The 15,782-nt window shown below is 52.6% G+C and overlaps 5 protein-coding genes across 5 annotated transcripts; 2 read left to right on the top strand and 3 right to left on the bottom strand.

Moving 5' to 3' along the window:
* Positions 1 to 339: 339 nt before the first annotated feature.
* Positions 340 to 1,093, bottom strand: CkaCkLH20_05080 (40s ribosomal protein s14; the record flags this gene model as incomplete). Its single annotated transcript, XM_038887799.1, has 4 exons — positions 340 to 491; positions 553 to 713; positions 845 to 917; positions 1,027 to 1,093. 4 exons carry the CDS (start codon positions 1,091 to 1,093, stop codon positions 340 to 342), a joined length of 453 nt encoding a protein of 150 aa, XP_038746841.1.
* Positions 1,094 to 2,083: 990 nt separating this feature from the next.
* On the top strand, positions 2,084 to 2,982 carry CkaCkLH20_05079 (60S ribosomal protein L7; the record flags this gene model as incomplete). Its single annotated transcript, XM_038887798.1, has 2 exons — positions 2,084 to 2,170; positions 2,356 to 2,982. The coding sequence occupies 2 exons, from the start codon at positions 2,084 to 2,086 to the stop codon at positions 2,980 to 2,982; spliced, it is 714 nt and encodes a 237-aa protein (XP_038746840.1).
* Positions 2,983 to 3,391: 409 nt separating this feature from the next.
* On the bottom strand, positions 3,392 to 4,205 carry CkaCkLH20_05078 (iron-sulfur cluster assembly accessory protein; the record flags this gene model as incomplete). Its single annotated transcript, XM_038887797.1, has 2 exons — positions 3,392 to 3,766; positions 3,843 to 4,205. The coding sequence occupies 2 exons, from the start codon at positions 4,203 to 4,205 to the stop codon at positions 3,392 to 3,394; spliced, it is 738 nt and encodes a 245-aa protein (XP_038746839.1).
* Positions 4,206 to 4,873: 668 nt separating this feature from the next.
* Positions 4,874 to 9,087, bottom strand: CkaCkLH20_05077 (Urb2/Npa2 family protein; the record flags this gene model as incomplete). Its single annotated transcript, XM_038887796.1, has 3 exons — positions 4,874 to 5,613; positions 5,674 to 8,983; positions 9,037 to 9,087. 3 exons carry the CDS (start codon positions 9,085 to 9,087, stop codon positions 4,874 to 4,876), a joined length of 4,101 nt encoding a protein of 1,366 aa, XP_038746838.1.
* A 363-nt stretch (positions 9,088 to 9,450) lies between these two features.
* Positions 9,451 to 9,787, top strand: CkaCkLH20_05076 (duf543 domain protein; the record flags this gene model as incomplete). The annotated part of the gene is made up of 2 exons (XM_038887795.1): positions 9,451 to 9,525; positions 9,593 to 9,787. 2 exons carry the CDS (start codon positions 9,451 to 9,453, stop codon positions 9,785 to 9,787), a joined length of 270 nt encoding a protein of 89 aa, XP_038746837.1.
* Positions 9,788 to 15,782: the final 5,995 nt, after the last annotated feature.

Raw genomic sequence — 15,782 nt, 5'->3', positions numbered from 1 at the left:
GTAGCCTAGATAACCATCATGAGATTAACAGTTAACGAGTTGTAAATGGGCTATGAGCTGTAATTGGCCTGTCTGCTTTCACATCACGTAGTTGGATCAGGAGGATGCACAAGTTCATGTGGTTCAGGAGCTACTCTTCAGTTCAGGCCATATATGGCGAGTTTCTATTCTATCTACGATAGATACTGTCGCCCGCAGCAGAAGGCATGTCACAGTGCGTAGAATGGGGACCAGGCTAAGCAGCCGTTCCCCGCGTTTTTCGCGATGCCACCCAGAAACCAAACAACGAGCACTCCTGTCCCAGAACCACCCAGGCCATGATGTACGGCAACCGGGCGCTCAGAGACGGCGACCACGGCGACCACCCTTTCTGCGGGTAGAGTCGGAGGGCGTGGGGGTAACGTCCTCAATGCGGCCGATCTTCATGCCGGAACGGGCCAGGGCGCGGAGAGCGGACTGGGCACCGGGGCCGGGGGTCTTGGTGCCGTTACCTGGAAAGGAGAAATCAGAACGGGTTTGTTCGCCGGACGGAACAGCGGAGTCAGAACTTACCACCAGTGGCACGGATCTTGATGTGGAGGGCAGTGATGCCGAGCTCCTTGCAGCGGGTAGCGACGTCCTGGGCAGCCAACATGGCGGCGTAGGGGGAGGACTCGTCACGGTCGGCCTTGACCTTCATACCACCAGTGACACGGCAGATGGTCTCACGGCCACTGGAATCACCCAGATCGTTAGCCATCTTGAACCCCCAACAATTGCGATTGATTTATAACATGTGCGCTCGCTGCATTCGGAGGCGCTTCCGAACTGCAGCAGAAAACACAGCGATGCGGGAGAGACCTACGAGAGATCGGTGACGTGGACGAAGGTGTCGTTGAAGGAGGCGAAGATACGGGCAACGCCGAAGACGAGCTCGCCTGCAATCGCGGGGTAGTCAGCGAAAACTGCATCTTGCACAAATTATGACGCCGCGATGTCCGCAGCACACTACGAACATCGCCAACGCGGGGAATCGTCAAAACTCACCCTCACGGACCTGGGGGCCCAAGGAGATGTTCTCCTGGGCGGGACGGGTGGTCTTCTTGGGAGGCATCGTGACTGCTGTGTTTGGCGAATAACTTCGGTGGTGGTTAGTCGGATGGTGCAGGAAGCTCTTCTCTCACTCTGCGCGCTCCAAGGGAAATTTCACAAGCGCATTGAAAAGTGGACGGAGTGCCCTGACGGGGGTCGGGCGGCGAAGCTCGGCAGAACGACGGGACAGGCTTAGCGCGGTGCGAAACCCTACCTAAGCGAGCTTTTTTTCCAGCGGGAGAGAGCGGTCAAGGTCGAAAATTTGTGCTGGTGGCCCCTGCGCCGACCCAATTTTTGCGCAATGGGAGAAACTGCTAAAAATCTTCGTGATCCCACCTCTTCTCCTCCGTTCTCCCTTCCTCTCGTTCAGCGACCAGTTTTCGACGACAACGACCGCCGACTACCACTAACCCAGCCCTCACAATGGCCGCCGCTACGTATGTCCACCAATGCTCCTGAAGCAGCAGCATACCCTTCCCTCCTCGTCGGTTTCGATGTTTTGCAGATTGTCGTGGTCCTCTCGCTGGAGACCGAGCTTCACCTCGTCGGGAATGCTCTGGCTCTCAGCTCGAACCCTCCCGGGCCTCTCCCTCCTTCTTAGCATGATCTGGAACATGGCTTGCGGATTGAGAGATGTTGCCTGGGGTGTTGGGGATGAACGGTCACTCGTTCTCCCTCAAAATCATTGCCGCATGATGGGCCGTTGGCGGTACTGAAAAGTCTGTCATGGAGCCATAAGCATCTGTGTGCATCTTTTCTCGAACATGGATGTGTTCGAGGCGTTGTCGGATGAGCGAAAGACAAGCAAGCCTGTTTCTATCTCGGAAGAGAGGGATGGCTCATTGCGTCGCCAGCCCACCGATCAAAGTCATGTCTTCGAGTTAGCCATAGCGAGAATGTCGCGCTTCAGCTACAATTCTCGCACCGGCGCTCTCTTCCATGCTGCTTGCAGTATGTCGGACTGCGTACTAATCTATGCATCTATAGTTCCGTCCCCACCTCCAACCAGATTCTGGTTCCGGAGACCCTTCTCAAGAAGCGCAAGTCCCAGGAGAAGGCTCGCGCTGAGCGCAACGCCGCTACCGAGAAGAAGAAGGCTGTAAGTTGATTCTCCACCTTGTCACTCGCTTCCCCCTCCTTCATGATGCATAACATACCTTCACGACTAGACTACGGTCGATGCTGTTGGAAATTAACCTTCTTTCGGGTCTGACACTTACCGGATTCAACCATTGATTTCAAGAACATACTGTCCAGAATCGTCTGCTAACATGTTCACTCAAGGCCAACAAGGAGAAGCGTGGCGTCATCTTCAAGCGCGCCGAGAAGTACATCACCGAGTACCGTGATGCCGAGCGCGAGAAGGTCCGCCTCTCCCGCGTGGCCCGCGAGAACGACTCCGCCTACGTTGCCGCCGAGCCCAAGTTGATCTTCCTCATCCGCATCAAGGGTATCAACAAGATCGCCCCCAAGCCCCGCAAGATCCTCCAGCTCCTCCGTCTCCTCCAGATCAACAACGGTGTCTTCATCAAGGTCACCAAGGCTACCACCGAGATGATCAAGGTCATCGAGCCCTGGGTTGCCTACGGTTACCCCAACCTCAAGTCCGTCAAGGAGCTCGTCTACAAGCGCGGTTACGGAAAGATCAACAAGCAGCGCATCGCCCTTACCGACAACGCCATCATCGAGGAGAACCTCGGCAAGTACGGCATTGTCTGCATGGAGGACCTGATCCACGAGATCTACTCCGTCGGCCCCAACTTCAAGCAGGCCTCCAACTTCCTGTGGCCCTTCAAGCTCTCCAACCCCACCGGTGGCTTCCGCCCCCGCAAGTTCAAGCACTTCATCGAGGGTGGTGACCTTGGCAACCGCGAGGACAAGATCAACGCTCTCATCCGCCAGATGAACTAAGTTCAGTCGTAGCGGCTGTGGGTTATTGAATCAGAAAAAATGGGGTTTGGCTGGGTTTGTCTAGTTACTCGGGCTTCGGCAGGTTTTGAGAATACCAAGGGTTACTTTATGATTGGCATGGTTGCACGGCGTTGATAACCACAAAAGGGAAATTTGTGAATTGATCATTTGACGACACCCGGGTTCTTCATCCCTCCATGTTCTATGAGTAGCAATGCAAACCTCTTTACGAGAGACGTGTATGTCCGTGATGTGTGATTTGTGTACCATGTGTCTCGTCCGCTCAAGTAAGGCCCTAGTGCCCAGTTCCCCAAACAGCATTGCGCCTCTGACGCCCTACTCTTTGAAACACGTCCTTCATGTGATATTATACAAGAAAAGTAATACATAACTATGCTGACTCACGCCCTCAGATCTTGATGTCAAAGCTGGTCCCGCATCCGCAGCTGCTCGTAGCATACGGGTTATCCGTGATCTTGAACTGGGACCCGATGAGCTCCATCGTGAAGTCCACCTTGCTGCCCTTGAGCAGGTCCAGCGACGGCTCGTCAATCACCACCTTCGGGCCCCCGAACGCCGCGCTCGAGGCGTCCGCGCCGTCCGGCAGGTACTGGAACACCGTGTCTTCCTCGCCCACGACCTGGGACCAGTCCTCGACGTTCTCGGTCCCGGGTAGCGTGATGAGGCTCATGAGGTACTGGAAGCCGTGACAGCCGCCGCTCTCGACTTGTATCCTCAGCGCCAGGTTCGGGTTATTGTCCTTCTTCATGATGTCGGCGAGGCGCTGTTTTCCCCCGGCCGTGTTAGCTATATCCACCCCAGACGAATCCTTATGGAGTACGGATCGCATCGCAGCGTACCTTGCCTGCCCTATCCGTGATCTCAAGTATCATCTCCTTTCCGTCCTCGTCCTTCTGCGGGTTGTATACGCATCTGGTCTGCCTCCTCGTCGCCGAAGCCGTGAACTTTCGAACTTGCTGTTGCACCGCGCTCCTCCGAGCGACCTTCTGCGTGGCCGTTATCCTCCGCGATGGGACCTCAGTGCTGCATCTTCGGCTTGCGCCGCTGTTGTTCGCGGGCGTGGCGGCGGCATTCCACCTCGGGATCAGAACCGAAAGTATCGGTGCCGGAGCCGAGAGCGCCGTCGGTGTGGTGCGGCGCGCGAGCTGGACAAAGATGTTCGCGCTCGAGGGCGCGTGTATGCATCGGAGCGGTGTTGCCATTGTGGGTTTCGGGGGTTGTTGCTGGCGCGGGACGGACGGACGTGTGGCGGATGTATAACCGGTAACTCGGTGAGAAATTTGAGGTCTTCCCGGGTAAAGGTAGGGGTAGCAGCTTATGATGTAAAAGGTGGTGGGCGGTAGGTGGCGGCAGTTGGTTAATTTTGGGGGGGAAACATTAGTCAGCCCGGGGAGCTTCTGGTCGTCTCGTCCAATGGTTGTTTACGGATTTCAACTCATCTTCGAGTTGGGCTTGACGACTTGGTTTGCCACTTGGTTGGTTGAGGGATCAACCGCTATGGTCGCACAGGATGTTTCGACACATCTGGGCGCAGCACTGGAGTATTTTCTGCCTGATGTCAGTTGACTCCGTGTTCGTTGGACGAAGAAAGCCGATGTCTCGGTCTTGAACGGCGTCGGAGCCGGCTCTTCGGATTTGTGGAGTACATCGGACGCTCCGACTACAATCACCGAGCATTGTCGTGGAGGAGTCAACATAACTAATTATGGCTAGTCTATCCCATGCCGTCATATGCTTTGGATTTGATAGAAGGATGCTTCTTAACGAGGCTGACACCATTATCATATAATGCAAAGTTTGGGTGGCAGAATGCTTATTATTTCCAGGGTATCTTGCAGACGGCCAACGTAAACCGTGACTTGTCCCCCTCTTACACACCGGTCCACTTTCCAAACTTGGTGTATCTCCTGTACATCTCCCTCAAAATAGCCCTCCCACTAGCATCCATGCTATCGTTCAGAATCTTCCTCACCTCAGGCGGCGTGATATCAAACACGGAGTTCATACCCGGCTCCAGTGCCTCGCGCACGTCACGCGGCACATCGACATCGAGCTGCATCTTGACATACGCCATAAGAACCAGATACATGTGCCTGCCGGCAGACCTCTTGGCCGCGTCGGTGGCAGAGTCAAGGGCGCTGAGGTGCTGAACGCGCGAGACGGCCGCGGCAGCGGGCTCGCAGACGAGGGTCACAAGTCGGGTGAAGTGCGCGGCGTGCTTAGCCCGTGTCGATGTTGACAATTGCTGCCGTGCCAGTGCACCGAGGAGGGCCTCGAGGGTTGCCACGAGGATGTGGTAGTGGCCCTCGAGGCGAAGGCGATGTTTCTTGATGATGACCTCGATCAGTTTGCAGAGCCACTGGTAAATGCTTGAGGAAGCGTCGAGGAGGTTGGCGGGGTCGGTTGCCACGATGACGGCAGCTGTGCTAAGGGTGGTCTCGATGTTCCACTGAGTCATGGAATTGGACTTAACGTCCAGGAGTTGTTGGAGGACTTCGGCAGTTCTGACGAATTCCCGAACAGATTTTGTTTTGGTGAGGTATCTGATCAGTGTGCCGTGTGCTGTTGCAAGGTCGAAAGTTTTGGACTTCTCCAAGCCTGTCGGTGCTTCTGTTCTTTGCGTCAGCGGCTTCCCTTCATCAACATCTTCAACGTCGGATCCAAACTTACCCGTCATTTGGGCGATGACGCGGCGGATCGCCAGCAGTTGTCCCTCAGTAGAGACACCAGTCTCAGCAGCGGAGTCCTCTTGAACGCCCTCGAGAAGGCTTTGGACGTACGCAACCTTGCTGTCGTGATCCATACCAGCAATCACAGCGTCAACGCAGTCTTCTAGAACAGATTGACGGTTGAAGTCGGCCAGGGGATCCGGTGCAGGCCCACTGGGGAGAGGGACAGCCACGGCGCTTGTGAAGAGCTGGTTGAATGATTTGGGCCGAGAGTCCGCGAGCTGTGACGGGAAACGCTTGATCAGGAATGACCGCAGCTTCCAACCGCTCAAATAACCATTAGTGATGGCCTGCTGGCTTGCTTCTTCCAACTGGGACACTTTGACCTTCATCTCTCCGACAACAGAGTCTGGCAGGGCTTCAGCCGCGTTGAGCGCAATCAGAACTCGATTGACCGAAGCCCTATCGAACTTCTGCTTTCGCCATGCCTTCGCAAAGTCACTCAGGGCTTCTTGAACCATATGTCCCAGTGTAGAGGCAGTCCCATTTACGTCAAAGACAGCAGACTTTTCCTTCGCGCTTGTATCAGGTGTTGCGACAGAGAGAAGTGCATTGACTAAAGTCATGTGCACGAAGGATCCATCGTTGGTGACCTCTTCCAGAAGACTAGAGACCTTGTCAAAGTACTGCGTACGGTACTCCTGGTGGTCGTTGATTTGTCGAACAGTGGCCGTCGACACGTACTCAAGAAGCTGCGACAGCCCTAGGGCGGCTCTCGAATCGCTGTTGCTGCAGGCTGTTGTCAAGAGCGCCGCGATCTTATGGAGGTCGGACAGTGCCATGTTCTGGTAAAATGTCGGCTTTTTCATGATCTTGCCGAGGAGGCCTAGAACCAAGTTCCAATCCGACGGGCTGATAGACTTCGCGGCTTCGATCTTTGGTATCAGAGTTTCCATGATGCGCTCCCTTTGCTGTCTTGTAAAGGCTTCATCGGGCACTCTTGAAAGCTCAACCAAAGCAGTCCTGCTTCGCTTGTCAGTCCAAGGATTGGACTTTTTGCAGGACTGGACGATCGTTTCAATAGTGTAGTCAACGACGCCAGCTGTCAGCTTTCGGTCCCGAAGGTTGTTCTCGTTAGAGAAGATGGCGTGAAGAGCGCTTGCCATACGCATCTCGCTATCGCTTTTGCCACCGAGCACTTGTTGCAGGTAGTCTGGTAAAGAGGTAGCCGATTTCGACAGAAGAGAGACGAGCCTCGAGGCAGTCAACGGGTACTCTGCGCAGAACTTAGGCACGTCTGCAGTCTCTGAAGAGGTCGATGACTCTAGCAGACTCTTCACATCGTCCAACTTCACCTTCTTCAGCAACCTCTCCACAAAAGTCGTAAGCAGAGAAACAAGATCGGCCTGGTCACGGCCATCTGGATGCATGGACAGCCAGAATTGGTAAGCGCACTCCAGCGCCTCACTGGTGTCCTCGTCGTCGAACTTGGCTTTCTGCAGTGCCTTCGTGAGATCGGAACGTACGCTTTCCCAAAGCTTGATAGATCCCTCATAATCCAACCACGAGACAGTCTTCGAGATAATCCTCCATCGTAGAGAGCGAATGTCAGCAGGGATTTTGCCAGAGGACCACGCTTTCAGAGTTAGGTCGGACAAGCGGGTGCCGACCGCATCAGCGTATTCATCCTTGGTAACTGCAGTGGCGATGGTGTTGAGGAAGATGAACATCGCAGCCGGGCGCAGCGTTTCCTCACTTTCGATCCATTCCAGCAGGTTGACCAGTTGCTTGGAGGTCAACGACTTCTCGATGCCACCGATGAGTGTCGCGTTGCGGTGTACCCTGGTGAACCATACTGGCCGATCGCCGGAACGCAAGGCCTTATCTTCAAACTTTGACAGCTGGCCAAACCACTTCTTCAGGAAAGTCGACAGATCGCGAACATTCTCAAACCCGGTTATTAACGATGCAATCAGCTCGCTCATAGTCTCCTCGTTGGCATCGCCGCCAGCTGCAGTGATTCTGTCGCAAACTTGGTCGAACAGTTCCTGGCCCTCCTCGGCTTGCTGGAAAACATCTGCATCGCATTTGGCGACGAGCGAAAGTAGGCGCCAATCGGTTTCGCTAGCGCTGCCAACGAGAGCATAGTTACTGCACACCAGGCGCAAATCTTCGAGAGAAATGGGACTCTTGTTGGCGATGGCCTCCTCAAGTATGGCACACATGACACGCGACTTTTCGGTACTAGACAGTTGTCTGTTTGCGCGTTCGGAGAGCTTAAACGCTTCTTGCAACCATGCCTCGTTGGCCTTTGTAGTTGTAAGTCCTCCCACAACCTGTGGGGCAGACGAAACCAAGCCGTAAAGAATTGGCACTGAAACAGAGGCAATACTCTGCACCATGCTGAATGATCGAGTGATGGTCTCAAGGTCACTCTTATTAAAGTATGCCGATCTAGCAGGGAGGACGAGATTGCGCTGCAGGAACTTCTCGAGGTCGCGCTTCCATAATTTCGCGACCTGGTCGTTGACAGCGGTCGCGTCTTTAAGTTTTCCTAGAATCGAACAGGAAGTCCGCGAGAAGTGCGTGGCTACTTCGAGAGCGTCGGCACTACCCTGAAGATGGAGATCCCATGTAGCGGAGAAGATTCTGGCCCAAGACTCCTGAGCTTCGAATGTCTCCGTTTCAGAGGTCGCCAGAGCCGAGTCGCAAAGAGACAGCAGAGGTGCGAGGTACTCGACGGCTTCGGCAGCAGGCTGTGCGAACAAAGCCTTGATGTGTTCCGCTCCCATCCTGTCGTGCGCGGACCACTGCGCTGCCGGATCCAATCGTGCAAGCAAAACCTTTAACGCCCCAAAGATGGCTTCACCAGTCGACAGGCAGCCTTCAGCGGATCTAAGGCTCTGCAGTTTGAAATTGGCGACGCTCGTTCTCTTCCTTTTCTTCGACTTGGAAGAGTCTGATTTTTCGGTCTCGGTGTCGGGCTTCGCGACGCCCTTTAAGGTTTGCTGAAGAACAGCCATAAACTTTCGATCGGCGAGAGATTTGGCGAGAGAGAAAAGCGGTACTCTTTGAAACGAGCAACCCAGAAGTCGCCATGTCAAGGGGAATCGTCGAACGGTTTCGGCTTCGTCATTGGTCGCCTTCATTGTCTTGAGGAGCCATCGCAAAACACTCTCCTCAGCAGCAGAGAACTGGCTCTGGCCGGTAGACGTGAGTTGTTTCCATACTCGATCGAGGTTTTCGCCGTTGGCTCCGGGGCCGGTCTGGTCGAGGGATCGCACTGTCTTCACCAAGTCCCTGTCTGCCGTCTTGGGCAATTATCAGCACGATAGTTGAGGCGCATTCGGAAAATTGAACTTACAACAGTCTCAGACGACCGGCTGGGACTCGCATCCTTCATTTCCACATCCATCGCGGGTGACCGGCCGAATTTGGCTTCAGAAAACGGGGATTCCTCTGGATTGGCGAAGGTGTAAGTCTGAAGTAACTCCCCGCGATTCCTGGCTGGAGCTTTCCCAAAATTTCGGGATTCTGCCGCCCCACCCAATTCGATGCGGTCACCGAACTCTTCACCGAGTCTCACCGCCCTCGGGTGTTCAACATCAATTTGCCGGGACTCTCCGAAAACATCACCCAAATCAATTCCACAGCTGGAGCTTCCGACCCGGATCAACACCATTGCGTATCGAGTCAATTGCGTGAGTATTCCCTGGCAGAGCTGCACCCCACCCCACAGATACTGAACAACGAGGTTCCAGGGCTACCGACGACGACCATGGCTGAGAAATCCGTTTCCCCTCCTCCGAGCGCTGTTGCGCGACCCGTCAGTGAGGCACTTCTCAACGAGAAGGTAGCTACCACCCCAAATCCTCGACCGACACGAGCTTCCGAGTTGATTCTAACGGATGACTATCTAGTGGGACCACTGTCTGTCCAACCTCCTCGTCAAGTCTACCCTCGGCCTCGGCTTCGGCGTTGTCTTCTCAGTCCTCCTGTTCAAGCGCAGAGCGTGGCCCGCAGTCATCGGTGTCGGTTTCGGAGCCGGAAGGGCATACGAGGAGTGCAACTCCAGTCTGAAGCAGGCCGCCAGGGAGATCAGGAAGCAAGCATAAGTTCCTTGACCGTCGAAACATGATCCGGCAGAACGGATACGAATCTCGAACGACCGGAAGATATAACGCTGTACAAAACCAACTACGTCACACGAGCACGTGAAACTCGCCGGGGAGCCAGAAGCCGGCGCGTGCCCCCCTTGCGATCACCCTTTTTGGAGTCGGCATTGCTAGATTAGGATGGGCGAGAGCGATGGGAATAGAGTCATTCTTCTTTGTTTGTCTAACCTACTTGTGCCCATTTCGTGCGTACTACAGGAACTCGAGGTCTCGAAGGCGTTGTGAGTGTGTTATGCCGAAGAGCTATCGAAGATGTGAAACGACGATTTAGGATGGGCTTCTGCAACCTTGAAGTCACTGGTTGTCTTCCTCCACCAGACCTTGCGGTTGCCACCGACAGCCATGACCGACGTACTGATGCGTTTCCCGCCCTCGGCCCCATTCTTCCGTCATCCTTCACGGTAGCTTTTGCCTCAGGCTCTTGTGAAGATCGTCTTTCTGGCTGTTGTAGGAGCTACGCCTAGCTTCCCGAGCTGGAGTTTGACCATGTGTCGCTGGCTGATGACTGACCGCCATTTACAACGTTTTCAATGGATCCCCGCAATGTCCCTCTTGGCCTGTCCTTTGATGACAGCGGCATCGGTAGAGCTTGAATACCGCTCCCGCATTCTGCACTGCCTAGATCTGAGGAAGATCAAGAGCAATGCGCCAATGACGATGAGCAATATCAGAAGGACCACGATCATAATGGCGATCCCCAAAGCTGGCGAAGTGGAATGGCGCACTTTGTTATGAATCTTCGCTTCTTCGTGGATTTCGTCGGCCACGATGTCTCTGGCGAGCCTGATGAAGTCCGTAAAGTCTGCATTGCTAGGCCCAGGAAGTCGAAGGCCAGCATGGCCGAGGTGTGGTCTGACTCCTCGGTGGATTGTGGGTTGGAAACGATCGGAGAGGTTTAGTTTGAGTGTGATGTTCGACATTGTATAATAGGGCTAATGATGCTATGATGAATGATTGCCTAGGTGGTGATGTGGGATTATTCTAGGGTGGCGGATGTTGGTTGGAAGGGAGCTGAGGCTGAAGACCAACGGGTATTTAAGGTTCTTCCATCCTTTGAACTTTCTCATGGCACCTGCTCGATGCAGTTCCGGCAGGAGGTCGTCATGCAAGGCAAACATCGGCCGATGGGCATCTGAAGAGAAGGAGCTGATGTGTAAGTCCGCGCCTGCTTCGTATGCTTGCGATGTTATCACCCCGTTAACTACCTACCTAGGTAGATAGGTGGAACGGAGAGACTGCGAACATCAGATCAGGTCGAGCATCAGTCGTTAAATCTCTTTTCCGCTGTTTTTAATTCGATGTGGGCTTTATATCTTTCTATTAACGACGAACCTCACTTTCATAGCGACTTACTTGAGTATTACAATTATCAGCCTATCCCAAAAAGATCCAAAAATACATGCAACACCAGGCATTCGCCGGTCGTCACCGACCCGACTACTACTCTGGCCCTCACTGGTTTATCGATGGGAGAGCGGACGGGATCCCGAGTTCTCCAGTGGGTGTGGTCGCATGTAACGGTTCAATTCGCGAGAAGCGGTTAAGTCCTAGTCTTTGGAAGCGGTTTGAGGGTAGCGAGGTAAGGTATATCATGCAACATGTGTGGCCGCACCCCAGATTGATGCATGAACTTACAGAATTGAGTCTTATAGTTGAAGTCAGAAAATGATAAGCGTTATTTTCCGTCTGAAAAAGTCTAGAGCTATCTCTAAAGAGAGAAATCCCTTCGGGTTGATTGTGACGGCGCGAAACACTACCACCGAACTAAACTCACGTCGCATGAAAGATCTTGTCGGGCTCTCAAGTTGAGTTCGTAATGTTGCTTTTCTCACAGCCCCGGCAGATTTATATCATTCTAGACAAAGGAGCTCCAATGGAAAAGCCTTGGCGATGATGAGGATGAGAGGATGAGAGCCTCAGAGCATGTTTCTTGCACGATGTGTTGCCATTTGTGATGGGCATCAGAGACGTGACCTATTCCATCGCTTCTGACAAGGATCCAGAAGCAAAATGGTACTTGAACGGCGTTTAATCCAATAACCTGCGAGTTATGGTGGAAGAGTCATTCTGACGGAATCGCGGTCGAAGGACGACTAAGGCACTGTCTCGGGTAGGCCAGCGGCACCTACGCGAAACTCAAATGAATGCAGTTAGGCAGGGCAAGATTCGGAGAAGTTTTATAAAGACTGTGCACGCAGTGTAGGGTGAATAGCCTGAGCCAGCGACTCTCCACGCCGCGTACCCCTCGGGAGGTCTGCCGCAAGGGCGGCTTTGCCCTTGGTTCTGCTTGCCCCCATGGACATACAACAACAAACGAAGGCACATTGCCACTGTGATCCTGATCAGTTATGTTGTCACACACCCAGACGGAGGCAGTGATACTCGCGTATCTGTTGTGTCAGGTCCCTTGTGTCACCACCATGCTGACGGCTGGGTGGGGTTTGAAACGGAATAAAAGGCTAGCTGTGCAGACTCATTTTATCTTCAGCGTCTACTGATTAACGCCTGTAATGTTACGAAGAAGGTGACACTGGAGTGGTAGCAAGACTGGATGATGGTAACACTGCCAACCAAGCACGAAAAATTCGTATTCGTCCTCAGGTGCCCTAGTCACTACATTCTGGACAGACAGGGGATCGCCAAGATGCCGTACGCCTCGAAGGAATCGATACTGATCGAAGCTGACGTGGACTAGCTGCAGTGCGTCTGCAAGGGACTCATATGTCTCAAAATTGACCCCGTGGATTTCTTATAATTATGTTGCTCCGGCACCTGGCTGACTCCCTGCGGACTCTTAGATCAGGCTTTTGCTGCCGCAAAGAATTCTTCGTCATCAACAAAGCATTCTCGATTCGAACATGAACAGAAACGTTCCGTATAACCCCAACAAACTTCCCACCGTCGTATCTACTCTCAACTACGGTTTCAACGCCTTACTAGACTCGCTGTCAAGAAGCCCTCCAGCCTTCGCTCCTCTTCCGTCTGCTCCAATCGAAGACCCAGATCTAAAGAAAAGCCGCCGATGGCTGCCAACCGGGTGGCGGAGGCTAGCACTCATGAACATCGTACTAGTTTCAGTATCACTTCTGCTTCTAGTCAGTGTTCTAGCATATGCTGCATCAGTCACCGGAGGAGTTGGACAGTCTTCAGAGCTACATACAACTGATTGCAAGAGCGCAGCTACTATTAATACCTTACTGCATCTGCTTATCAACGCACTTTCGGCTGGTATACTTGCATCTTCGAACTTCTTTATGCAAGTCTTGAACGCCCCCTCAAGACGGGAGGTTGATAAGGCCCACACCAAGGGAAGTTGGCTCGATATTGGGGTTCCATCTGCACGAAACGCTTTCAATCTTTCTTGGTTTAAATGCCTGGCTTGGCTAAGTCTACTATTGACATCAGTACCAATTCATATGCTTTTCAATAGTACTATCTTCCTCACAGATAATCGAATGGGGGACTTCCACGTCAGCATGGCAACCGAATCCTTCATTGGCGGCGGACCATACTTTCTACCAGGCGCCAGCCTGCTCACGATTACCCACGATGTTCTCAAAAATGGCACTCTTCATCCGCCATTTGACGTCATGGCCAATTACTTCTCGGCACAATCGACTGAGACCGCGAACGCGGCGGCCAATGCTTCAGGTTGGGAAGCGCTTGAAAAAAGCGATTGCGCAAATATCTATCAGAGCAAAAGATGTACCGGGCTGACAAAACATGGAAATCTCGTGTTGACAGTAAATTCAACTGGGTGGAAGAGGTCGGATACTTGGAATTTGTCTCCTGCTGGTGACGAAATCTGGGAACCGTATGTTCCACGGGAAGAGTTGAATACGCTTTGGTTCAGCACACAGTGCAGCATGCAGGGTACTATGAGGTCAGGTGCTCTGTCTTGCGAAGCGACTTGTGACTCGTTTTTCGACGAGTTATATCCAAGAGTCTTCGAATCATGGAACAAGTCAACAGAATCTGAAAACAACGATTTGTCCAAACGGTACCGGTACGAAAACATCAGTTCGCTGTACACAGATTCCGGGAGTCCTCCGAAATATGGGTCACAATTCAGGCTGACTGATCTCGAAATCACCTCTTGTCTCGTGGAGCCAAAAGACACCACTTGCACCGTTGCCCTTTCGGAGCCTCTGCTTCTCGCTATCGTCTTGTCGGTGTTGCTAAAGGTGGTCATTTGCATCTCTACGGTGCGATACATCGGGCCCGAGGAACCGCTTGTCACCCTGGGAGATGCTATGGCCTCGTTTATTTCCGTCCAGAATAGACCAGTACCCGCGTTTGGTTCCATCTGTCATAGTGATACTGGGGAAAGGGCACAAAAGATTGGCGAAAGCCATGGGCAACCATGTGGTACCCAACAATGGAAACGGAAACGACACCGAAGAGCTCACGCCATTTCCACAGGCACTTGGATCTTGAACTCTGCTTTTTGGCTCGTCAATATTGCCGCAATCGTCATTGCTCTCAGTTACTCAGCTGCTGGGGGTTCACCGCTGTAAGAGCGCCAGAAAGAATACCGGATCTCAATGACATGGAGATCTCAGAGTGAGACGAAATTGTGCTGACTGTTCTCAGAAGTTGGGAAATCGCATCAAAGACGAGCAATTTCTTAGCAGGTCAAGGATTCATCTCATCAATTCTCATTGCCAATATCCCGCAGTTATATTTCTCTCTTTGGTATCTAACATTCAACGCGTTGGTGACCCGAATGGAGATGGCTCGGGAGTGGGATTTATTTTCGATCACATATTGTCCCTTGCGGGTTACTCGGCCGAAGTAAGCTCTCTCACTGAATTCCAGTGTTCCTGGACATAAGACTAACCCGGTGTAAAGGGCCCAGCAAGTATCGACCTACCGGCTCCAACTGGCGTACAAATACAGCATTCCGTTGATTATTATCAGTGCACTATCACACTGGCTACTTTCGAACGCTCTTTTCGTCGTTTTTTCTAAAGGCAGTGAGTAAACCTGCCTTCATAATGTTGGACAAATTGGCAGTTCAGCTGACATTTGTATGAATCGAAGCTTACTATGAGCTTGTTCATCAGAGCTTTCACCATGATGAAAAAGCCCCGCCGGAGGGCATTACTATTCTCAGTGGAAGCTCATCTTCTCCTATTGCATATCAGGGAATTATTTGGTTCGCCATGGTTGTTTTTCTAGTCATACTTTCGAAGAGAGAACTCACCGGTTATATGCCAACAGCTGGGTCTAACTCTTTAGCCATAATGGCTGCTTGCCAGGTCTCTCCACTGGCGAAAGTCCCGGTGGTCTTCAACAGCGACCGAGCAGACAACCAGGGAATGGAGATCGAAGAGCTTGAACAGTCTGCCCAGCGAAGCGTGGCTATTGACGATAGCCAGGGGTGTGTGAAAGATATGGTCTTCTGTCTTCTTAAATGGGGAGAAGTCAAAATGCCAGAGGACTGGTATCTTCAGGGTGAAGAGAACGGACAGGATCCTGTACAACAGGGTCACCTCAGTTTCGGGACCGTGATGGACGACCCCAAGCCGCCAACTGAAGGCCGTTGGTATAGATAATGGTGGTAAAGGAAGAGTGAACGATCGATTACATGTGCCTATGCAAGCATGCGTTCATCTTCATATCATGGCAGTTTTCCACTACAGCAATTTGTATTGTCATCACAGAATAATTTGAATGGGCCGTGATGAGAGAGTTTTTGTCCCTGTGAGATACGAGGACAGATACTACATGAATCGCGAATTGATGTAAACGGGTAGAAGTATTAGAGCTGCAAGTTCATCACCATAAAACGGAAACAACGGACCCATGTAGCGGCTGACCCTCGGAATCATCATTGGGACTGGTGAGGAGGGCAGTATGCCATGCAGCACACTTGGCATAACACATTGGCTTGACGTACCATTTTGAAGAGATTTCCGTTGAAACACTCACA

The sequence above is a fragment of the Colletotrichum karsti genome (assembly GCF_011947395.1).
Source record: "Colletotrichum karsti strain CkLH20 chromosome Unknown Scaffold14, whole genome shotgun sequence".
NCBI lineage: Eukaryota > Fungi > Ascomycota > Sordariomycetes > Glomerellales > Glomerellaceae > Colletotrichum > Colletotrichum karsti.
The sequence above is the reverse complement of the archived record's forward strand: the minus strand, read 5'-3'. Positions and strand labels throughout refer to the sequence as shown.